Raw genomic sequence first — 24,429 nt, 5'->3', positions numbered from 1 at the left:
ACACCAGGTACAATGGACAGAGATGCCAATCGCTAGCCATAAATGCTGAATGAAGAGGTCTGTATTCGATAAGTGTATGACAAATAAGAACAAAAGCTAGGTGATGAGTGTGCAAGTGAATGCAACTCACTAGTTGTGTGTGTGTGTGTGTGTGTGTGCATGCACACACATACCCCTGCATGAAAGAGCTGCTGTATAGGATACCTGTGACACCACCGGGTAAAAGATGTACAGTGGGAGCAAGAGCAAATGTAATGTGAAGGGAAAGAGTCTGGAGTGGACAACGTGGGACTTACACATGCATAGGTGGTTGGGTTGCACCTGGCCATAGGCAAGCCATGATTGTATCAGCCCAGATCTGAAAATGAGGGTAATAACAGTTACCTACCTTACTGAACAATTGTAAGCATTACTGAAATTAGGCTTTTTGAACCCTTGGGGAAAAAACACAGTGTAAATGTCATGTTTTATTACACTTATTTAAAATAAACACATTCCTGTACACACACATACCTATGATTTGCAGAGCTGGAAGGCAAACCGGCTAGCATCTTTGGGCCTCAGTTTTCATCACCTGTAAAGTCGGGACAAAAGGATTGACCTTCCAGGGAGACCCCAGCCCAGGCACACAACTCGACCAGGTAGCAGATCCATCTCCTCCCAGGTTCCTCCTCCATTGTCCCCTTCCTTTTGCCCTCATCACCTCTTGAAACTCCTGAACAGCCCTGGCTAAGCTGTCTTGCCACACAGAGCACCATCCCACACCCTTGACATTCAAGTGTGGCAGGCAAGCTTAAGAAAAAGAAACATTTCTCGCAGAGGAGCCTCCCATCTGGAAGCGGGCTGCCACCTTTCCCGGGGCAGTGCCAACCTGGCAGAGTTTTCCCCAGAGCAAACTGAAAGCCCCATTTTGGCTCTCTGAGGTACCAGGTGAGTTCGATGGAGCACAGCGGTATCCGGACAAGTTGATACGAGCTGTTGTTTGGGGCTAGAACTCATTTCTGTGGTGTCTGCCTCGGAGCTGGGGAACGTAGAAAGGTACAATGCCAATCAGAAGCTCTTGGAGGAGGGGATTTCCAAGTTCACACACACACACACACACACACACACACACACACACCAATGATAACCACACGGGGAAATGCCAACCCTTCTAGGCCAGGGGTGGAGAAGGCAGATGGGGATCTCCTGGTAGATCTCTGGGTGACTGGCAGTAGATCTGCAAGGGGTTCCAACTTTCAGTTGTTTAACCATAGCAACAAGAAAATGATTTTTACATTGAAACTAAGCTGCTCTGCTTACTGCGCTTACCCTCTGTGCTTACTGTTGCATTTTTAATGTCGCATGGTGCTGAAAGCAACGCATTTAATGTAGGAATGTATAGATTTTGTTGAATTCTTTCCTTCAGTGTGGATTCTCAGGCATCTTTCTTTTCATTGTCTGCTCCTGATGGAATATTTTTTTTTACCAGAACTTTGTTCCACTTGTGCTAATTCACATTATCACAATGGTGCATTTGTGCCAGCATGCATTAGTACTAATGTTTACTGGTGCCAATGCGCATTAGCTAATGTGAATTAATGCTAATGTGAATTAGGGCAAATCTTCCCCCCAAAGTGAAAAACCAGTCTGCATGTCTGCAGGATCTGCGTGACTCGAAAAAAGCTGGTCCACTATGGAATCTGCCAGTGAGATTCACAGAATTCCAAACTCATCTGAACCTGTTGCAGATTTCTCTGACAGCCCTAATTTAATGTCACGCATAGTTAGGCCCAAAGTCCAAGCCTTAGTCCATGAAGTTTCTGGACCATCCCAGAATCTCCAACCCCAGAGGGATTTTTGTTGTAGCTAGTTTCCACACCTGAACATGGCCCACCTGACTACCTAGGAGTGGCAATGGAAGAGTCTGAGGTCTTTGCAGTCAGTCCTGGTGGACTGCACACCTGGCCACATACCTCAGCATCATCTGCTATGCTGCAAGGCATGGTGGGACACACCTCTCTGAACCACATGCTGCAGCTGCCTTGAGCAAGAAAAGGCCTCGAGAAGACCTTTATTGTTTTGCATGCTTATGTGATGGGAAGAGGATCAGTTCTCAAATGAAGTTTTTAAAAATATGCTTGTGAATCATTTTAATTCTGTTCACTACTTACAGTTGCTATGAAATGCTGATAAAAAGAAACACACACACAGAGTAAGAAATATTTAAATTGGTGGATCGAGTAGAGGCTGGTGGCTCCAATGTCAGTGGGGCGGTGAAAGGCGTTCTGACTGATTCTGAATGAAACCCGGACCGGATTCACCGCCCCACTGACATCAGAGCCACCATCCTCCACTGGATGGATCAATACCTAATGTTATTGTCTCAAAATTCACCATCAAGACATTGGGTGGTCAAGATGGGGTAGAAGAAAAGGGGAGAGACTGACAAGGGACGGGTGCTGCAGTGCACAACTCCAGAAAGACAGACAGACAGAGAAATAATCTTTTCCTGTTGCTAAGAGCATCCTTTCACTTTGCAGTATGCCACCCCCCCTCCCCCCAAGTTTTTTTTTTTAATTAAATCATAAGAAATAAAATTCAGGCGGGGCAGGGAGGCTGGCAGGGACCAAGATAAGCCCCATGTTAGAGAACCCAAGGGTAGAGCGATATTAAAGGTAAAGGTAAAGGTGTCCCCAGCCAGTCATGTCCGACTCTAGGGTGTGGTGCTCATCTCCATTTCTAAGCTGAAGAGCCACCGCTGTCCGAAGATGCTTCCGTGGTCATGTGGCCGGCATGACTGAACACCGAGGTGTACGGAACGCTGTTACCTTTCCCGCTGAAGCGGTACCTATTTATCTACTTGCAATTTCTTGCTTTCGAACTGCTAGGTTGGCAGGAGCTGGGACTGAAGATGGGAGCTCACTCCATCACGCAGCACTCAGGTCTTGAACTGCTGTCCTGCCGACCTTCCAGTCTGCAGTTCAGCGTCTTAACCACTTAGAAAGGTAAAATTTAGATGCCGAATGGGAATTATTCTACTCCAACCCAAGAATGTCCTTTACTGGTTCCCTGCCACGCTGGTTTTGTGTTACCTGTTGGTAGTCTTTTTAGACAGTCTTCTGCACTTTATCAAGTATGCAAACACAAAATAGCCACATTCAAATATTGTAATAAGACCCAACCAAATCCTTCTTAAACCATTCTTTTTAAATTAAAAAGAGTAAGGCATGCAATAAAACAAGACGGAAAAAATAGAATTAAAAAACACTCCATAATTGCAGCCACAGCCTTTTCTTAAGTCTCCGTTCCTCCAGCAGTAGCTGCAGTCCAACTCATTGCCCTGGGCCATCCTTGCAGGAGCAGGAACCTTGCAGAACACACCCTGGGCCTGTCCCCATGAGTGATTTACTCCAAGCTGGCTGCGTGTGGAGGTTGTTAGGGATACATGACATCGTGGCCCTCCAGCAGCTGCCCCGGAGCTTATCAGGAAAAAACGGATTTCCGGAGACTGCTTGAAGCCCAATTCTTTTCCTCGAGTCAGGTTCTCCCCAGTATAGTTGCTGTGTGCCCAACCCCTCGGATATGCTAGCTCTGCCCAGGGGTGCCTTTCATCATGACCCTGGTGAAGGGGTGTTCCCTGTCTCCCGTCCCTGTGATTCCCAGCACAGACCAATTAGTGTCTCCTCAGAAGTAACTCCCACTGTGCTGAAAGTGGCTTGCCCTCTGAATGCCCACAGAACTTACAGAGATCCCCCTCAATTGAAATGGCACGGTTTAACACCCAATTCCCTAAGTGCTGTAAAGCGCAATCTTGAGGCTCTGATTCTCTGTTTGCTTTATTGCCTTAGGAAGTAACTACTTCACACCTTCGTTATACAGATCCTCTGCAGCATTGGTTTGGTTAGAAAGGGGGCTGGTTTCCCATCCCTGTGTTCTCCCACCCTCTTTCCCAGCACAAGCATATGTGTGTCTACTCAGAAGTAACACCCATTGTGTTCAATGAGGCTTGGGGCTCATTGGGGGGCTTGTCTTACAAATGTGCACAAGGGGAAGTAACTACTTCACACCTTCCTTACGCAGCCTGGGGGGGGAGCCTCTCTTATTGGTTGAGCAGCCCCTGCCACTCAGGTGACGTTCACTCCAGCCCACCCACCTCCGGACGTAAGTTATGTGAAGCCACGTAGAATGGTGCGATGCACACCCTTGCGGAGCCCTGCCTGGACCAAAAGCAGCTACGAAAATGCGGGTGAGCCACTCCTCCCGTCTCCTTCTGTTGTCATGGAAACAGGCCCTGGCTGGTTTGTGAAGATGAGCAAGGGCTTAGTTTACCTGGCACAGGTGAAGTTTGCTTCCCCCTCACAGGCTGAAGCAACCTCCCTGCAGGTGACAGTGTGCATTGCTGGGGCCAAACTAGACTCATAATTAACTCCCGATAGGTGTGTGTGTGTGGGGGGGTTAATGAAAGGCAACCCTAGAAGGCTGTGGTTTGGGGTGGAGAATTCATGTGCAGAAAGAGGGCGCTTAACCTTTCCCACGCCAGTTGCTTTTCCACTAAAAAATCACACGCATGCTCCTAGGAACATAAGAAGAGCCTCTCTAGTCCAGCCTTCTGCTCATACAGTGGCCAGCCTGATGCCCCAGCTGGGAGCCTACAAGGAGGACGGGAGAGCAGCAGCAGCTCCCAGGCACGTTCCCAGCAACTGGCGTACGCAGGCACGGTGCTTCTAATACTAGGGAAAAAACATCGCCCTCATGCCTGGTAGCAATTATTTATTCATTCCCAGCATTTTTACACAACTCTTCATTTTTTAAAAAAATGCTCCTGGAGCAGCTTGGAAAGATTAATAATAAGACGGCTCCTGCTCTCAGCTTAAAACCTAAAAGACACAACAGAAAAGGCAAAGGGATTGGGAGGGAGGAGGAAAAGAACAAAACTCTGGCAACAGTCTTAGTGATAGTTTCACAGTTCTTATAGGTGTTCTTTCTGGCAGGGAAGGGCGAAACAGGCTCCCCTGCTGCTGTTCCTCCTCTGGCTGATATACAGGGCCAAGTTGGCCTTGCCTTGCCACGATGTCCCTCCTGAGAGGCAGAGGGTGCAGCCTCCCATGGGCCTTGGTTCTCTGGCTGCTGGATGAGGCCAGAGCCTGCAGTCCCACGGAGCTGTCAGTACTGAGAGCCTTTTCCGCCATGCACCCCCCTCCACTGTATGGGATGCCAGCTGCCTGTTCATTTGTTATCAGGCCAGTGTACCCCAGTTTCTGAACTGCCATGCAAAAGAGGCTGAAAAGAGCCCAGTCAACCGATCAGCCAAGTCCCACGGCTGCCCTCTTTCTTGTGCATCTTGTGCATCTCCCCTTCCATCACGTCAGTGGGGCTTGCACAGGAGAACTTCCCAGTGAATTGCACCCACGATGGATTAAATCTATCTGGCTTTCAGTCCTCCGCCTTTAAAGAGGCCTGCAATCAACGCCTCTAAGTAGGGCTGAGTATAAAACCCACATCCCCTCCGGAAGTGCTGTTCTGTTCTGTTCAATGTCATTGCGTTGACAACCAGTCATTTGCAAAACAGTGAACCAGTCCATAAAGCGAAAACATATTTGACCAAAATACAGCCACTGGTTACATCTAGAAATACAACCTCCTTATTTAAAACCTAAGGCCAAACCAATTTGGCTTGTCTTTCATTGAGCTTTACATTGAGCTGACTTGGATTCCTGCACTGAGCAGGGGGTTGGACTCGACGGTCTTATAGGCACCTTCCATCCCTACAATTCTATGATTCTATGAACATTTGAAGGTTTGAATTCAAAGCCCCTTGTCTCACTTTCAGAGCAGAATTAATATATTTCACCATTGTGAAAGCAGCATAATAATCCAATCCATTTAATAGCATAAGCACCGATCCCTTGATGTTTCCAACCTCTTCTTCTTCAGGAGTAGAAAAATATATTTGAGTCTTGGCACACTCTAGCAGAAAGTGAATTCAATTTTCTACTGTCTTGCAACCATAGAACAGAATCATAGAATCACAGAATAGTAGGGTTGGAAGGGGCCTACAAGGCCATCGAGTCCAAGCCCCTGCTCAATGCAGGAATCCAAGTCAGAGCATCCCTGACAGGTGGCTGTCCAGCCTCATCTTGAACACCTCCAGTGTGGGAGAGCCCACCACCTCCCTAGGTCATTGGTTCCATTGTCGTATTGCTCTAATGGTCAGGATGTTTTTCCTGATGTTCAGCCGGAACCGAATGGACATAGCAGACAGGGCCTGAGCACATTATGAAATCTTCCCTCAACTTTCCTCAAGGCAATACAGTTCAGTCGACATTTAGTCGTAAGAACCCATAATGGGTGGGGGCTTGGGTGTGCTGGTGTTCCTGCCCTCCCCGCTCAAGGTGTCCCCGTTGTTGTTGTTGTTGTTCAGTCGTTCAGTCGTGTCCGACTCTTCGTGACCCCATGGACCATAGCACGCCAGGCCTTCCTGTCCTGCGCTCTCTCCCGGAGCGTGCTCAAGTTCATATTCATTGCATCCGTGATGCTATCTAGCCATCTCATCCTCTGCTGTCCCCTTCTCCTTTTGCCTTCAGTCTTTCCCAGCATCAGGGTCTTTTCCAGAGAGTTTTCTCTTCGCATTAGGTGGCCAAAATATTGGAGCTTCAGCTTCAGCATCTGTCCTTCCACTGAGCACTCAGGGCTGATTTCCTTTAGGACTGACTGATTTGACCTCCTTGCAGTCCAGGGGACTCGTAAGAGTCTTCTCCAGCACCACAGTTCGAAAGCATCAATTCTTCGGCGCTCAGCCTTCCTTATAGTCCAGCTCTCACAGCCATACATTACTACTGGGAAAACCATAGCTTTGATTAGACGGACCTTTGTCGGCAAGGTGATGTCTCTGCTTCTTACTATGCTGTCTAGGTTGGCCATAGCTTTCCTCCCAAGGAGCAAGCGTCTTTTAATTTCATGGCTACAGTCACCGTCTGCGGTGATCTTGGAGCCCAAGAAAGTAAAATCTGTCACTGCTTCCATTTCTTCCCCTTCTATATGCCAGGAAGTGATGGGGCCAGATGCCATGATCTGAGTTTTTTTAATGTTGAGTTTCAAACCAGCTTTTGCACTCTCCTCTTTCACCCTCAACAAAAGGCTCTTGAGATCCTCTTCGCTTTCTGCCATTAGGGTGGTATTGTCTGCATATCGGAGGTTGTTGATAATTCTCCCGGCAATCTTAATTCCGACCTCTGATTCATCCAACCCAGCATTTCTCATGATGTACTCTGCATATAAGTTAAATAAGCAGGGTGACAATATGCAGCCTTGTCGTACTCCTTTCCCAATTTTGAACCAATCGGTTGTTCCATGTCTGGTTCTTACTGTTGCTTCTTGACCCTCGTACAGGTTTCTCAGGAGACAGGTAAGGTGGTCTGGTACTCCCATCACTTTCAGAATTTGCCACAGTTTGTTGTGATCCACACAATCAAAGGCTTTAGCGTAGTCAATGAAGCAGAAATAGACGTTTTTCTGGAATTCTCTTGCTTTCTCCATGATGCAGCGAATGTTGGCGATTTGATCTCTAGTTCCTCTGCCTCTTCTAAACCCAGCTTGTACTTCCGGTAGTTCTCGGTTCGTATACTGCTGAAGCCTAGCTTGTAGGATTTTGAGCATCACCTTGCTGGCATGTGAAATGAGTGCAATGGTGCGGTAGTTTGAACACTCTTTGGCATTGCCCTTCTTTGGAATTGGAATGTAAACTGACCTTTTCCAGTCTTGTGGCCACTGTTGAGTGTTCCAGATTTGTTGGCATATTGAATGCAGCACTTTAACAGCATCATCTTTTAGGATTTTAAATAGCTCAGCTGGAATACTGTCATCTCCGCTAGCTTTGTTGTTACTAATGCTTCCTAAGGCCCACTTGACTTCACTTTCTAGGATGTCCGGCTCAAGTTCAGTGACCGCACTATCATGGCTATCAGGGACATTCAGATCTTTCCTGTATAGTTCTTCTGTGTATTCTTGCCACCTCTTCTTAATCTCATCTGCTTCTGTTAGGTCCCTGCCTTCTTTGTCCTTTATCATGCCCGTCTTTGCACAAAACGTTCCCTTAAGATCTCCAATTTTCTTGAAGAGATCTCTAGTCAAGAAGCAAGAAGCCAAATCTTGAGGATGGCCATCTAGATTAACTCCTGACCCCATGGCAGCAAGTGACCACTGTACAATCATTCTCTCTGCATGGAAAACAATTTGGCTGCCCCTTGTGAGAAATGGCTTCTGCAAGGGATGGCTGCGTGCCTCGGTCCGAGTCAGACGCCTCCTTCTGCTGCTGCTCATGTACCAATCGGGGCCCAAGTGGTGGGAAGGAACTTGCTAGAGGCTTGCAGGAGCTGGCTAGGGCAAGTCCTGGCCCAGTGGTGAAGCTCAGGGGAATCCCCAGCTGAGATAACAAAGGGATTCTGCTTTGTGCTGCTTTGATATCTCCAACTGGTGATAACATGGGGATTCCTCTCTCCAGGGGACGGGGTTTGGGGAGGGCACAGGGCGTGAACCGCGGAGCATTCTCAACCCTCCTTGGCTGCATTGGGCCCGAAAGCCAGAGCTTGCCCTCGCCAGATTTATGTGACGTTTTTCTAGTGGTCAAAGTGCTTCACATTCATACTCCTTACAACAGTCCTGTAGGGTAGCCCAGTATTCAATGGAAACAAGTTGCACAGATCCACCCTGGCTCAGGCCCTTGCATTGCGTAATGCAATGACTGGGTTGCATCCTGCCAAATTCCAACATTAAGGAAGATGCGTGGAAACTCCCACGGAAGAAGCACTTTTTAATTAGGCTGCTGCTGACAACATATCCTGGAGGATGTGTGAGGCATCCTTCTTGACTCACAGGTTGATAAACAGTCACCTTACCTTTGGGTTGCACCAACCAAGGGCATTTTCAGAGCAAGCGCATGGTGGAAGTCTTGATTTCCTTCTATGAAAACAGGAGCCCATGGGAAATTCTAGACCACCATAACCTAGATTCCATTATATGCTTATAACCTTAAAATGTGGTTGGCATTCTTCACTCTAAAATGCTTTGGGTTTTCTTCAAACACTTTAATCTTCTTCTTCTTCTTCTTCTTCTTCTTCGAATCATAGAATAGCAGGATTGGAAGGGGCCTATAAGACCATCAAGTCCAACCCCGTGCTCAATACAGCAATCCAAGTCAAAGCATCCCTGACAAGTGGTTGTCCAGCCTCATCTTGAATGCCTCCAGTGTGGGAGAGCCCACCACCGCCCTAAGTCATTGGTTCCACTGTCGTATTGCTCTAACAGTCAGGGAATTTTTCCTGATGTTCAGTCGGAATCTGACTTCCTGTAACTTGAGCCCATTCCAGGTCCTGCCCTCTGGGATGATCAAGAAGAGATCCTGGCCTTCCTCTCTGTGACAACCTTTCTAGTACTTGAAGAGCGCTAGCATGTCTCAATCTTCTCATCTCAAAGCTAAACATGCCCAGTTCTTTCAGTCTCTCCTCAGAGGGCTTTATTTCCAGTCCCTTGATCATCTTCGTTGCCCTCCTCTGAACCCTCTCCAGCTTGTCTGCATCCTTCTTAAACTGTGGTACCCAGAACAGGACACAATACTCCAGATGGGGCCTAACTAGTGCTGAGTAGAGGGGAACTAGTACTTCATGGAGTTTGGAAGCTATACTTCTATTATCGCAACCCAAAATAGCATTTGCCTTTTTTCAGCCACATCACGTTGTTGGCTCATATTCAGCTTGTGATCTACAACAGTTCCAAGATCCTTCTCCCTTGTAGTACTGTTGAGCCAAGTATCCCCCATCTTGTAACTGTGCATTTGGTTTCTTTTTCCTAGGTGCAGAACTTGGCATTTATCCCTGTTAAATGTCATTCTGTTGTTTTCAGCCCAGCACTCCAGCCTATCAAGATCACTTTGAATTTTGTTTCTGTCTTCCTGGGTATTAGCTATCCCACCCAATATTGTGTCATCTGCAAATCTGATAAGTATTCCCTGCACCTCCTCCTCCAAGTCAGAACGAACTTGAACTCTTAATACAAGAGGGAAATTATGACCTGATAGGTATAACTGAGACTTGGTGGGATGACTCTCATGACTGGAATACAGCAATTGAAGGATATAACTTGTTCAAAAAGAACAGGAGGAACAGAAAGGGAGGTGGGGTTGCACTGTATGTGAAAAAGACATATCTCTGCACAGAAATACAGGAGGAGGAACTTGGTAGCCCAATCAAGAGCATCTGGGTTGAAATAAATGGAGCAAAGAATAAAAGGAACCTGGTGGTCGGAGTCTACTACCGGCCACCCAATCAAGGAGAAGACAAGGATGAAACTTTTGAAAAGCAAATAGCCAATGTTTTAAGGAAGCATGATGTAGTAGTAATGGGGGACTTCAATTTCCCCGATATTTGTTGGGAGACAAATTCTGCAAAACATGGCCCCTCCAGGAAATTCCTGACTTGTGTGGCGGATAACTTCCTCCTACAGAAAGTAGAGGAAGGAACTAGAGGATTGGCTATCCTTGACTTGATCCTAACCAATAGAGATGACGGAGAAAGTAGCAGTTACAGGAACTCTGGGGGAAAGCGACCATGTTGCACTTGAGTTCTTGGTTCTAAGGGAAGCAAAAGCCGAGTGTAGTCAAATGCGTACCCTGGATTTTAGGAAAGCTGATTTTAATAAACTCAGAACAATGATCAGTAAGGTCCCATGGCAAGCGACGCTAACGAGAAAAGGAGTCCAAGATGGGTGGGAACTTTTAAAAAAGGAAATTCTCAAGGCACAATCACAAACAATTCCAACAAGAAGAAAAGGTGGAAGACAACAGAAGAAGCCAATGTGGCTTCACAAAAAGCTTAGGGATGACCTGAAAACAAAAAAGGACACATCTAGGAAGTGGAAAGAAGGCCAAGTAACAAAGGAAGAGTACAGGCAGATAGCACAGAATTGCAGGGATGGCGTCAGGAAGGCTAAAGCTGAGAATGAGCTGAGGTTAGCAAGGGATGCTAAAAACAACAAAAAGGCTTTCTTCAGCTACGTGCATAGTAAAAGGCAGAGGAAAGAAATGGTGGTTCAGCTGTTAAATAAGGATGGCAAAACGATAACAGATGACAAAGGAAAGGCAGAGGTGCTCAGTTCCTACTTTGGCTCAGTCTTCTCCCAAAAGAGGGTCTATGACCCCCCTGGCAAAGGCGAAGTACAGGCTGAAGGGGCAGGATTGCAGCTTGAGATTGATAGGCATATGGTCAAGGAACACCTAATTACTTTGAATGAGTTCAAATCTCCAGGGCCAGATGAACTGCATCCTAGAGTCATAAAGGAACTGGCAGAAGAACTCTCAGAACCGCTGTCTATTCTCTTTGAGAAATCATGGAGGACGGGGGAAGTGCCAGATGACTGGAGGAGGGCTAATGTTGTCCCTATCTTCAAAAAGGATAAAAAGGAGGAACCTGGGAACTACAGACCAGTCAGTCTGACATCAATCCCTGGGAAAATTCTGGAGCAGATGATAAAGGAATCCATCTGGAAGCACCTTGACAACAATGCCGTGATTACTCGAAGCCAACATGGATTTGTCAAAAACAAGTCCTGCCAGACAAATCTGTCAAGGGCTCCTTGGAGGCCTCTCTCAGTCTAATCTAGTAGCCAAGTCCAGACACAGACAAAGGGATTCTTTTCAAAGCTTTATTCTTCTTTTACAACTTAACAACTCTACCGTTAGCAACTAGATCTGAGCACCACAGTACCTATGCCCTAAGTGGGAACAGTTGGTCCCCGTTTGAAAGGGAATTACTGGCAGCCCCCTGAACTTAAGGGCTAGGGAGAGTCCCTCCCCTTTTCTCTTGGATCCTCTGGGCGCAGCCGTTGTTTGCGCGCCAACCGGGCACTACACCTCCTTTCTGCGCCCTCCATTTGGCGCCGCTCTCTGTGTCGGCGTCGCGCATCCACCAAGTCTGCTACCCGCGCTCTGTCACTCCCTGGACTGCTATCTAAGCTAGGAATGCTGGTGGGAGGAATCTCCGCCAGCTGTTGGCCCTGGGAAAGAGGAGTGCGCTTCTCTCCCAAGAGTGACTGCTCTTCCTCAGAATCAGAACTACTCTGGGATTCTATGGGCTCAGTGTCCACCCTGACAAAATCTGATCTCAGTTTTTGATCAAGTAACCTCCCTTGTAGACCATGGGAATGCTGTAGACATCATATACCTCGACTTCAGCAAAGCTTTCGACAAAGTGCCCCATGATCTCCTGATGAGCAAACTAGCTCAAAGTGGGCTAGATGAAACAACGATCCGGTGGATCCACAGTTGGCTACAGAATCGGACTCAAAGAGTGCTTATCAATGGGACCTTCTCAAACTGGGGAGAGGTAACGAGTGGGGTACCGCAGGGCTCAGTCCTGGGCCCAGTGTTCTTCAACATTTTTATTAATGACTTGGAGGAGGAGGTGCAGGGAATGCTGATCAAATTTGCAGATGACACAAAATTGGGAGGGATAGCTTATACTTTGGAAGACAGAAACAAAATTCAAAGTGATCTGGATAGACTGGAGCGCTGGGCAGAAAACAACAGAATGACATTTAATAGGGATAAATGCCAAGTTCTGCACCTAGGAAATAGAAACCAAATGCATAGTTACAAGATGGGGGATATGTGGGTCAACCACACTACAAGCGAGAAGGATCTTGGAATTGTTGTAGATCACAAGCTGAATATGAGCCAACCATGTGATGTGGCTGCAAAAAAGGCAAATGCTATTTTGGGCTGCATTCATAGAAGCATCGCTTCCAAATCCCGGGAAGTACTAGTTCCCCTCTACTCAGCACTGGTTAGGCCTCATCTGGAGTACTGTGTCCAGTTCTGGGCACCACACTTTAAGAAGGATGCAGACAAACTGGAGAGGGTTCAGAGGAGGGCAACAAAAATGATCAGGGTACTGGAAACAAAGCCCTATGAAGACAGACTGAAAGAACTGGGCATGTTTAGCCTTGAGAAGAGAAGACTGAGGGGAGATATGATAGCGCTCTTCAAGTCCTTGAAAGGTTGTCACAGAGAGGAAGGCCAGGATCTCTTCTTGATCATCCCAGAGTGCAGGACACGGAATAATGGGCTCAAGTTACAGGAAGCCAGGTTCCGGGCTTCTGTAGGACTTTTTGAATGCTTAAAGCACTTCACATAAAGCAGGCTAGTATTATCCCCAGATTGCAGCCAGGGGTTCAGGTTGAGACAATAGTGACTGAAAAGGCCTTTATGCCAGGGAAACCCACCCATTATATTTCCAGCACTGTGTGCGGCAAGGGGTTGGGGTGAGGGTGAAGCAGGGTGTCAGAAGATGCATACTGTTTTCTAGTAGTGTCAAATTTCAGAAAAAAAACAAATTTCAGAGTTACATTTGTACCTGCATTTTGTCTTTCCCTCCCCACAACAATTTATTTTCATTGTTAACGACAATCAGAATATACATGTAGGAAGGAAAGCAAAGAGAACCACAGCCACCGTAGAGGCAATCGATCTATTTCTAGTATATTCCCCACAGCAAGGAGAAGCAGCCTTGTCTAATGCCTGACACGAGGCTTGTTTTCTTGCTGTGGCCCCCTGTTTGCGCTCTGTGACTGCAAAAGCTCAAGCCGCTGGACCCTAATTAGCTGGGGAGAAAGTGGTGATCTCTAGGAAAGTTTCCCCATTGGAACAGGCTGCCCTGTTTACCAGCCTGGCATCGGAGAAATCAAAAAGCAGATCCAAGTGCCAAGCCAGCCAGCCTAGAGACTACCCAGCTGCTGCTAAAGAACCAGCAAAGAAAAGAAATAAAACATCCCCGCCATCATGGGATGGGTTCTAAAGAGATGCAGGGCCTTGATGGGAGCATTATCCACTGACCTGTTTTTATTGGGATTTTAGTCTGTCAAATGTTTATAAGGCTGCAATAAAAGGTAAAACGGAAATTAATCTTCTTGCAATGGCATTCCAGCCTGAAAAGGTCATTAGCATGCCTTAAACAGATGGGGAAACCTGGATCTCTGACAACAAGGGGTGACTCACCTGCAAAACAGGGAGCTTGGCCTGCATTTTGGAATGCAGAGTGCCCACTGAAGAATGCTCCTCCCCCCAGGGCTGGAAATACACTCCAAGGATTTGCTCCATGCTGCTCCAACCACTAGGCACATCCTCTTCCAGAGTTAGGAAGAGGTTCCAGGAGTTCTTCCCTGCCTCCCTGCTCTTTTTGGCTTCCTCTGTTATTTCTTGGTCCGCATATACATGAACAAAAGGTGCAGTGAGGAAGAAAACTGTAGTGGTAATTCAGGGGTAAGTACCTCAATTTCATACTGTTTCAGTGGGAGGTAGCCCCATATGTTCCTGCCCAAATGCTAAGACTGTCTTCAGAGGTTCTTCTCTGGGTGCCACTGTCCACAATGATGCGATAGGGGGCTACCAGAGATAGAGCCTTCTCTGTAGTGGCCCCCCATCTGTGGAATGCACTTCCCAGAGAGATCCACCAGGCGTCCCCACTGTGTATACATTTAGATGCTGGGCTAAAGCCTTCCTCTTCCAGCAGGCATTTGATTTCTAATCTGGTGCTCTGATGATTACGCTGGCCCTTTACTGTTTTAACATTGTCATATTCTGGTATTTTCATTGTTGTATTTATTCTTTTGTTATTTTTTAGGGGGGGTGTTTTATTTTTATGATTGTAAACTGCCCCGTGGGCATCTGTCAGTTGGTCAGTATATACATTAATCATTAAGCAGGGAACAAGGTTTTAACAGCCCTCCAGTTGCAACACAGCAGCATATTCCACCTCTGGGTCTGGATGCATAATTAATGTGTGGAACTCTCTGCCACAGGATGTGGTGATGATCTTAGCCCAATTCATGGAGCAGAAAATAGCTATCAAAGGCTACTAATCATCATGATAGCTATGATAGCAAATCTTCCAGATTCAGAAACAGTGTAGATTTATTATTTATTTATTTTCTTAATTTATAAACCTGCTTCTAAGACTAAAACAGTTTACAAAAAGTCCAAAATATAAAAGCCATAATCAGATAAAAACATAGTAAAACAACATTAACAACCATAACAGAAATTTAAAAAGACATTTCTTGACTCCCTTCCTGAGCGCGGACAGTTTGGAGACCAGGGTTGTACAAGAATTTTGTTTCAAATTGCAAATCATCAGAACTTGCCCCATTTGAAACCGTGAATGCAAACAGGAGTGTATGGGGTGGGGTGGGGGGACACTCACACATTCCTGAACTTGTGTTCATGTTAGAAAAATGTGTATTTTTTTTTTAAAGCTCTAAAATGTGATTTAAAAAAAAAAATTCACGCTTTAGTCAATGGGGAGAAAGTGCACCCTTCTGCAAAATGCACACAGAAATGCACACTTCTCTGGTTCGAAACACGCATGTTCCCCTTTCAAACAAAAAGAAAAACAGGCCACGGACAAAAACAGGAGCGAGGCAAACCAAAGTTCAAAGTGGAGTTTGGAAAATCTTGGCAAGCTTCAGCATTCCTAGTTCTCCCATCTCTAGTGGCGACCCGCGGCAACCGCAAAGGAAGTGTGTTCCAGAGCTCTGGAGCAACCCAGGAGAAAGCCGCTCCGCGCATGCCTGACAAACGGGCCTCTGCAAATGAGGGAGGGTGTCTTCAAAAGGGCCTCTCCAGCTGTTCTTAGTAACTGAGCAGGTTCATGCTGAGATAGGGTCTGGCTATCTGAGGGGCAGCCTTAGCTGTTAAGCGCTTTAAGGGTGCAATCCCTGGGAGTTATAGGAGCTTCCTGTCTCAACATGCATAGGATTGTGCCCCTAAAGGTTAACACCAACACAGTAGCTGGGAAGGAACATGGGAGAGGGCTTGGGCTGTGCAAATATCCTACTTCTGGGCTTCCCAGAGGCATCTGCCTGACCTCGGGGGGGATTTTATTTTTATTTATTCATTTCATTTCTATACCGCCCAACAGCCGAAGCTCTCTGGAATCCAGATACTGAGATAGATAGACTTTTAGCGGGACCCTGTGGGGCTCTTCTTATACTCAGCCCTCACATGCTCCACATCCTGATGGTGCCCACACCGTTTTCTACCCCACTTCTAACTCTGTTGTGGTGACAGGAGAGAAGTCTGTACACGGGCAGAGGCCCTCTTCCGTATTATGAATCCAAACGGCACTTCTCCCACTTGCTGGCTTAACAGGCAGAGTCCCAGGGAGCAAGGAGGCCGCGGCGTCTCCTGCTCCTCCTTCTCACCACTGCCCTTGTCTGGGCTGGAGCGAGAGGCAGGTGAGCAAGCAGTTGCCATGGTGAGGAGGAGGCGGAGGAGCAACTCCAGGGGGGCCTTGTCAGTGGGCCCCTGCAGGGGTGTGGGCCCTCAGCGGGTGCCCAACCATGCCTGCCCTTGGCGTGGGCCCTGGGGTCCTTGCCACAGCAGCATTTAAGGCTTTAAAGAACAGGCCAGGAGATCCAATTGGAGCTCTCCTGAGTTGTGCATAGCTGGCACTTTGTCACTGTATATGACAGACAGAGAAGGGGGAAATGTAGAAGTTGTACAGCAGTACCCTTACAGAGCCTAAATCCGTCTTAATTTGCCCCAGATTTTACTTGGGGTGCCAGGTCCCAAGGTGGGGGTGGGGCGGGGCAAAGCACAGGACTGGGAGCCTGCCTCAGACAGGAAGACTCCTAGTTTGGGTTGTAGTTGGCCATCTCGCAGGGGTGTCGCTGAAGCACGGCGGGGAGCAATACACGAGTCCCCCTTGCCCTTGCTGCCAGAGACCCAGGTTTGAGACCCATGGCGCCTTACAGGCACAAAATGAATATCCCCAGGAATGAATCCTGTCATGGTGGTTGGACGAGGATCGGGGAGACCGACCTTCAGATTCTCACTCAGCCCTGAAGCTCATTGGGCCAGTCACCCTCTTTCCGCCCTAACCTATCCCATGGGGTCGTTGTTAAGCTAAAAGGAAGGGGAAGGGAGAACTCTTGGAGAGAGGGAGGGATTAGAAACGTCATCATTGAACACTTTGGGATATTATTTCCAAGCTCGAAGGAACATGTTACTCACAGACTCGACCACCCTTCTTCCTGCATGCAGGTCACGGGACATGGGGAGTGCTGGGAAGCCCCTGAGCCCACTGTGTCGATGGTACATCTATGCCATCCATGGTTATTTCTCGGAGGTGATGTTCACGGCCACGTGGACCTTCATCAAGGACCAGGACTGGAAGTTCCAGGGGGTCACCAGCGTCTGGGCCCTCTTCATCTACGGTACCTGCAGCTTCGCCTTAGAACGCCTCTATCTCCTGCTGAGGGCCAATTGTGGCCTGGTGACCCGCTGCACCCTCTACACCCTCTGCATCTACCTCTGGGAGTTCTCCACGGGCTACGTCCTTCGCCACTTCAACGCCTGCCCCTGGGACTACAGCGAATTCCCCTACAACTTCATGGGCCTCGTGACCCTGGAGTATTGCCTCTTCTGGTTCTTTGGCTCCCTCTTACTGGAGAAGGTCGTCATTTACAACACACTGCGGCTCAGGTTGGATGCAGCCTCAAAGAAGCCCAAAGAAGCCCCCGTCCCCAGATTTGAACTTAAAGACGATTGATCTTGCACTATCTCTGGAAGGAGAAAGAGCGTGAGACGACAGACTCCACCCGCCGCCTTCTCTTCAACCCATCCTGCTGCTGCCAACCCCTCCGCTGCTTGGATGAATTCCCAAAGCCCCTGCTCTGTCTTGCCTAACAATGCTTTGGGAGAGAAAGCAGGGATCCACTCACGCAGCTTCCCATTTCTATGAACCACAGTGGCCTAATGGACAGAGCGTGGGGCTTGATCCAGGAGGACAGGGGTTCAAATCTGCACTAGCCAGCAAGTGTATTGGGCTAGTCATGATCTTGCACCCTTGCCTACCTCACAGGACTGTTGTGAGGATAAAATGCGGGGGGTGGGGGAGTCCATGTTTACCACACTAAGCTCCAAGGAGCCAAGATGTGTTACAGAGCCAAAGTAACAGCTGACTCTGGTGGGGTTGGGCTCCGTTAGCCAAAATCATGTGTGTTCAACCACAACTTACTCCCCGGCTTTATTATGCTCCCACTCTGTTCTGTGGATAGCTTCTATTTCCTCTCAAAGTGAAAGGAGCCCTTGAAGGGTTGTTTAAGGGAGGGTAGATTCTTGGAGTGGCTTTGACACCTGATCTCTATGGCTGCTCCATCCTCTGAGAGCAATAACATCACCAAATAGGCAAGCACAGGTTGAGGTTTTGGTCCTTGCTGATTCATGCCAGCTTAGAAAACTCAGACAAGGGAAAGTATTGTTATAGACTACACACAGGAGAGAGATAGGAAAACATCAGTGAATGGAAGCAATGGCTGACAAGAAATCAAACACCAAAACAAAGCGCACAGTGAGGGACAGGCTCTGACGTCTTACCTGAGCACTACGCAAACATAGTCACATCGTCAGATGGATCAAACATTCCCCCAGGCCTGGGCAGGGCAGAAGGATGAATTCTGTAAACATTTAAGTAGGGCTGTGAACGGACCCTCCGCTTCGCCTTGGATGCCGCTTCAGACCTTCTGAAGCAGCCCTGCTTCACTTCGGATCGATTCGGACCCCATCCGCTTCAACTTGGATGCGAATCCTAAGCGAGATTTGGACATCCAAATCACTCGTTTTTGGGGTTTTCCCATTAACCTGCATGGGAAAAACACAAATGGCCATAACATTTTCAGTTTTCATGATACATGCATGAAATCAGGGGACCTCTCAGCTCCCTTGGAGGGGTGTCCATCTGCCAGATTTCAGGCAATGTGGCCCAGTAGTTTTTGTGACAGGCGCAGGTGAAATTTGACGTTTGTCAAGGAAATATCTCAAAGCAAAGAGCTATAACTTTTCACTGCTTGCACAGAAGTGCAGGAAAGCTGGGGAAGGCACAGTCCCCCTGGAGCACATCCCACCTGCCAAATTTCAGACAGTTTGGCCCAGGTGTTTTTGTGCACAGGTAAAATGTGTTCTCAGAAACTCAAACCAAAGTTCATAAAGAGATCAAGTTAGGTGTTGAAGCAGTGAAGAGGTCACTATCCCTAAACTCTGCTGTAGGTTTCTTTGAAGTGCAAATAACCCCTCTCCCCTAGTACTACTTTCCTATTCACAGTCAATAACCTCAGGGTCTCTTTGGCCGAATTGCCTGAGAAAAAACTGGCTGGTAGGCAGGAAGCAAACCAAGACAGCAACCCTGTCAGGCGGGCACAGTGACTTGAATGAAGAGCAACAACAGTTCTCTGCTGGACTGACAGAGGCAGGAAGCAACACAGCAGCCCTGCCAGGAGGGCACCGCAGCACCTCGCCCCCCTCCGTGCTTGCCAAGACCCCAAAGATGCCATTTTGGGGGCTTGTTTGCTTTGCAACACACAGTATAGTATTACATTATTTAAATAATAGCCGTTAATGTGTGTAGTGCTTTGCCCACTGTTTTTGGAACGGTGGACTGTGTGTTCTCTTTGACACACACTGTTTGCTTGTCCACACAGCACAACCACACACACACACACACACACACACGAGCAAAAGAAAAGCAAACACTAAACTACAAGCAAAGGGGGGAGGGGATTTTCTGTAACCCTAACAGAAGAGAAAGGGGTTTTATTTGTATTTTTTAGGGAAAAGAGATCAAAAATGGGAAGGGAAGAAATACAGGAATTGAGAAGGGGAGGTGGAGGGGAGCCAAGAACAAGGAAAGGGAAATACTATATTTATAGATATATTTTAAAAAAATCTAGGCAGAATCAAAATAAAGGCAAATTAATGGTTAAGAGAAAATTGAAAAGTGGGGGGGATAAGCAACTACAGTGAGATTTTCTGGATTCTTAAATGAACAAACAACAAGAATGAACGGTAAACCTATTACAGAAGGGTGAGGTGGGGAGAGATGAACATAGCTGCCTCAGCACATGATTTCTTCTCGGCTTCGTTCTGCCAAAGGAGAGGGAGAAGGGCTAATCTCCTTCCCGCTCCCCTTTGGCAGGATGCCAGCTGCCCCAGTGCCGTGGCTTCCTCTGCCGCGCCTGGCAGAGACTGGCAAAGTTGCTCTCGCTGGCCGCAGCAGAGGCAGGACTGGAGCCAAGAGACAAATGCCATGGAGCTTCCCTCTCGGCTCCCGTCCCATCCTGCTGCTGCCGCTGCCACCACCATTGCACAGAATGGCAGCTTGTCAGGGCAGCGGGAGGCTGCTCAATTATCAGGTGGCTCACGCACCCCAATGGACTGTCTTGCACACCCCCTGGGGTTCGTGCACCTTTCTTGGGAAACCACTGCTCTAGCCAAATAATGTTCAGACTTCTCCTCTCCAGTAACACCACCTCCTTCGCAATGAGTAAACGGAGGTTGATTCACTAAGCCCCCTTCCTCCTTTGCCTCCTCTCCCCTTTCCTCCTCTCTCCCCTTCCTCTCCCTCCACATGATCTTTCACAAGCTGGTACGTTTTCGAGACCACCTGTCTGGGCTGCTCTGAAGGCATAAGAAGAGCTACGAATCTCCGAGGCGGATAAGGCACCTTGTTGATGAGCTGCTTCACTTTGGGGCGCCTCATTGCTATTCTGATCTGCTTCTGATTGCGACGAGGCACCTCCAAATCAGCCTGCTTTGCCTTATTATTTGGGCTTTGGACCAAAGCGGTGCACAGCCCTACTTTTAAGCATCAGTGTAGCTCAACTTTCCCCTCCAGATGTGTTGGACTGCAACTCCTAACATTCCCAGCCAGCAAGGCCAATGGTTGGGAATAATGGGAGTTGGAAACCAATGCATCTGGAGGGCACCAGGTTGGGGAAGGATGGTATATCTTCCCTGCCCCCCCACCCCCCAGGCTAGGTTGATGGACATGCTCTTCCTTTAACAATCAGATGGGTTGACCTATCACTTGCAGATTAAGATTCTACAATACTACACCTGGGAAGGATCTTGGAATTATTGTAGGTCACAAGCTGAATATGACCCAACAATGTGATGTGGCTGCAAAAAAGGCAAATGCTATTTGGGGCTGCATTAATAGAAGCATAGCTTCCAAATCCCGGGAAGTACTAGTTCCCCTCTACTCAGCACTGGTCAGGCCTCATCTGGAGTACTGTGTCCAGTTCTGGGCACCACACTTTAAGAAGGATTCAGACGAGCTGGAGAGGGTTCAGAGGAGGGCAATGAAGATGATCAGAGGACTGGAAACAAAGCCCTCTGAGGAGATACTGAAAGAACTGGTTTTTTTATTTTCTTAATATGAGCACACCCCTGTGCCTGTTTGGGAAAAAAAAAAATCTGCTGGCTGTGGAATGCTGGGAGTTGTAGGACTTTTTTCTGTCCAAACATGCTGTCAGGAGTGCCCTAGCTGCCTCTTGCAGTCCCCACCAATAGCCAACTCAGGACACAGATGACGAGGAATTCTTTCCGAGACTTTATTCCTTTATTCCTTTATGACTCTTTCAGAATACTAATCACTAGCGCCAAAGCAAAGAACAGCACTGGGGAAAGATAGCAGAGGAGCCTAAGCTCCAGGTAAGGCAGTTGGTTTTATTTGAAGGAGAACGACGGGAAAACTCTGAACTTATGGGCTAGGGAGAGATCCTCCCTCTTTCCCTTGGGTCCTCGGGACACGACCGTTGTTTGCACGCCAAACGAGCGCTACACCTCCTTTCCGCGCCCTCCATCTGGCGCCGCTCCCTGCGTCTGTGCCGAGCGTCCAGCAAGCCCCCCTCCAGCGCGCTCTCGCTGCCAGGGTCACTCTCTATCCCAGGAATGCCGGCAGGAGGAATCTCTGCCAGCTGCTGTGCCTGCGAGGGATGAGCGAGCTCCTCTCCCACCGATTGCTGCTCCTCCTCAGAATCAGAACTGCTCTGGGGCTCTATTGGCTCAGTTTCCACTGAAACTGGAACCCTGACACATGCACAGGGGCGTGCCCTAAAACAGGGCAGGAGCACTGTGTGTTTCTGGATTAAGCTAATCCAAAATTAAAGACAGACTGTAGGTAGGGCCTAGCTGTTGCCGCTGCTTCTGCTGGGCAGCAATTGGAACAACCTGGTGCACACATGGAGTTGCAAGGCCATGAAATGGACAGAGGCAGTGGGCCTCAGACCAGCTGGCTTACTCCAAAATGCCCCACTGGGGGTTAGACAGCCGGGGTTTCAACTGAGCCACAATTCAGCCCTGGAAGCTGTGATGTGGGACACTTCCTCCTTTTGCACAGATCTCTGCAGATGAGCTTGAGAAGATGTGCAGGGTTGGACTCGATGGTCTTGTAGGTCCCTTCCAACCCTACTATTCTATGATAGGGCGAGGGCTAAGGGGGCTGGCTGAAGTGGGGCATAGAAATCTCCACAAGAAACAAAACACGTGAGATCGGTTCCCTGTACAGCAGTCTAGCCATCTCTCATTGGCCAGTACAAGCCTGGCATTGCCGGCTGTGGCGCACAGCAATTGGCCCCTGTCCAAAAGGGGGCTGGTCTCCCCCTCTCCATCTGCGACTGAATCCTATCTATTAAAAAGGAGACTCAAAGAAAGCTTTTCAGTGCCTAAGAAAAGACCTTCCTCTTGGCTTAGAGCAGGGGTGAGGGGACATCTGTTTGAGCGCAAGGGGGGCACATTCCTGCAGTGGGTGGGGCAGGAGGGGAAAATGGGTGGGACATTCACACACAGGTGTGTATATGTATATATATATATATAAATAATATATTATGTATTAATAATACTTATATACCGTTTAAAATTTAAAAAAACCTCTACGTGGATCACATATAAATATTTAAAATCACATTTAAATACACAATGAAAAACTATTTCAATTACAAGAACAATACAAATACATTTAAAATACACTATTAAAAACAACCCCTTCATGGATCACTGCCTTGTTGTGGCAAAGGGGCTTGCGTAACTCAGTGAAGCCATATTTATTTATTTATTTATTTATTCATTCATTCATTCATTCATTTCATTTCTATACCGCCCAATAGCCGAAGCTCTCTGGGCGGTTCACAAAAATTAAAGCCAAACAACACACAATAAAACAGTTTAAAATATATAGAACATTAAAACCACAATATAACAATACAACCACAATAAAACCTAGCAGCAGTGCAGGAGTTTAAAATACAGACTTAAAACAGCAAAGCTAAAAATTTAGAAAGCTAAAATGCTGAAATGCCTGGGAAAATAAAAAGGTCTTCACCTGGCGCCGAAAGGAATACAATGTAGGTGTAGCCATAAGCTATGCCGTGCAGGGCCACCCGAGACGGACAGGTCATGGCGGAGAGTTCTGACAAAATGTGGTCCACTGGAGAAGGAAATGGCAACCCACTCCAGTATTCTTGCCAAGAAAACCCCATGGAACGTATCACAAGGCTAAAAGAGATGACGCCGGAAGATGAGCCCCTCAGGTCGGAAGGTGTCCAATATACTACTGGGGAGGAGCAGAGGGAATTTCCAAGTAGCGCCAGAAAGAGTGAAGCGGCTGGGCCAAAGCTGAAAGGACACTCAGCTGTGGATGTGTCTGGTGGTGAAAAGAAAGTCCGATGCTGTAAAGAACAATATTGTTTAGGAACCTGGAATGTAAGATCAATGAATCCAGGTAAGCTGGAGGTGGTCAAACATGAGAAGGCAAGATTGAACATCGACATCTTGGGAATCAGCAAACTAAAATGGACAAGCAGGGGCAAATTTAATTCAGGTGACCATTGTATCTACTACTGTGGGCAAGAATCCCTTAGAAGAAATGGAGTAGCACCCATAGTCAACAAAAGGGTGGGAAAAGCAGTACTGGGATACAATCTCAAAAACAATAGAATGATCTCAGTACGAATCCAAGGCAAACCATTCAACATCACAGTAATTCAAGTCTATGCCCCAACCACTGAGGCCGAAGAAGCTGAGGTTGATCAGTTCTGTGAAGACCTACCACACCTTCTAGAACTAACAGCAAAAAAAGATGTCCTCTCCGTCATGGGGGATTGGAATGCTAAAGTAGGAAGTCAAGAAATAACCAGGATAACAGGCAAGCATGGCCTTGGTGTACAAAATGAAGCAGGACAAAGACTAATAGAGTTTTGCCAAGAGAACATGCTGATCATAGCAAACACGCTTTTCCAACAGCACAAGAAGTGACTCTACACATGGACATCACCAGATGGTCAATATCTATCGAAACCAGATTGATTATGTCCTTTGCAGCCAAAGATGGAGAAGCTCTATACAGTCAGTAAAAACAAGACCTGGAGCTGACTGTGGCTCAGATCATGAGCTTCTTCTTGCAAAATTTCGACTTAAATTGAAGAACGTAGGGAAAACCACTAAACCACTCAGGTATGATCTCAATCATATCCCTTATGAATATACAGTGGAGGTGAGGAATAGATTTCAAGGATTAGACCTGATAGACAGAGTGCCTGAGGAACTATGGACGGAGGTCTGTAACA

At 47.5% G+C, this 24,429-nt stretch overlaps 1 protein-coding gene across 2 annotated transcripts; it reads left to right on the top strand.

Moving 5' to 3' along the window:
• Positions 1–7,519: 7,519 nt before the first annotated feature.
• LOC146337479 (transmembrane protein 229B-like) lies at positions 7,520–18,219 on the top strand. Of its 2 annotated transcripts, none has more exons than XM_084814309.1 (2): positions 7,520–7,530; positions 17,090–18,034. In XM_084814309.1, the coding sequence occupies exons 1-2, from the start codon at positions 7,520–7,522 to the stop codon at positions 17,577–17,579; spliced, it is 501 nt and encodes a 166-aa protein (XP_084670435.1). In that variant the 3' UTR covers positions 17,580–18,034. The 2 variants fall into 2 exon arrangements, with proteins under 2 accessions (XP_084670435.1, XP_084670436.1); XM_084814310.1 differs by lacking the exon at positions 7,520–7,530 and adding an exon at positions 16,186–16,263 and having other exon boundaries at positions 17,072–18,219.
• Positions 18,220–24,429: the final 6,210 nt, after the last annotated feature.

Source organism: Heloderma suspectum, chromosome 10, assembly GCF_057233095.1.
Source record: "Heloderma suspectum isolate Gila_16-S chromosome 10, 16-S_ref, whole genome shotgun sequence".
Lineage (NCBI taxonomy): Eukaryota > Metazoa > Chordata > Lepidosauria > Squamata > Helodermatidae > Heloderma > Heloderma suspectum.
Note: the sequence above shows the minus strand (reverse complement) of the source record. Positions and strands in the feature narration are given on the sequence as shown.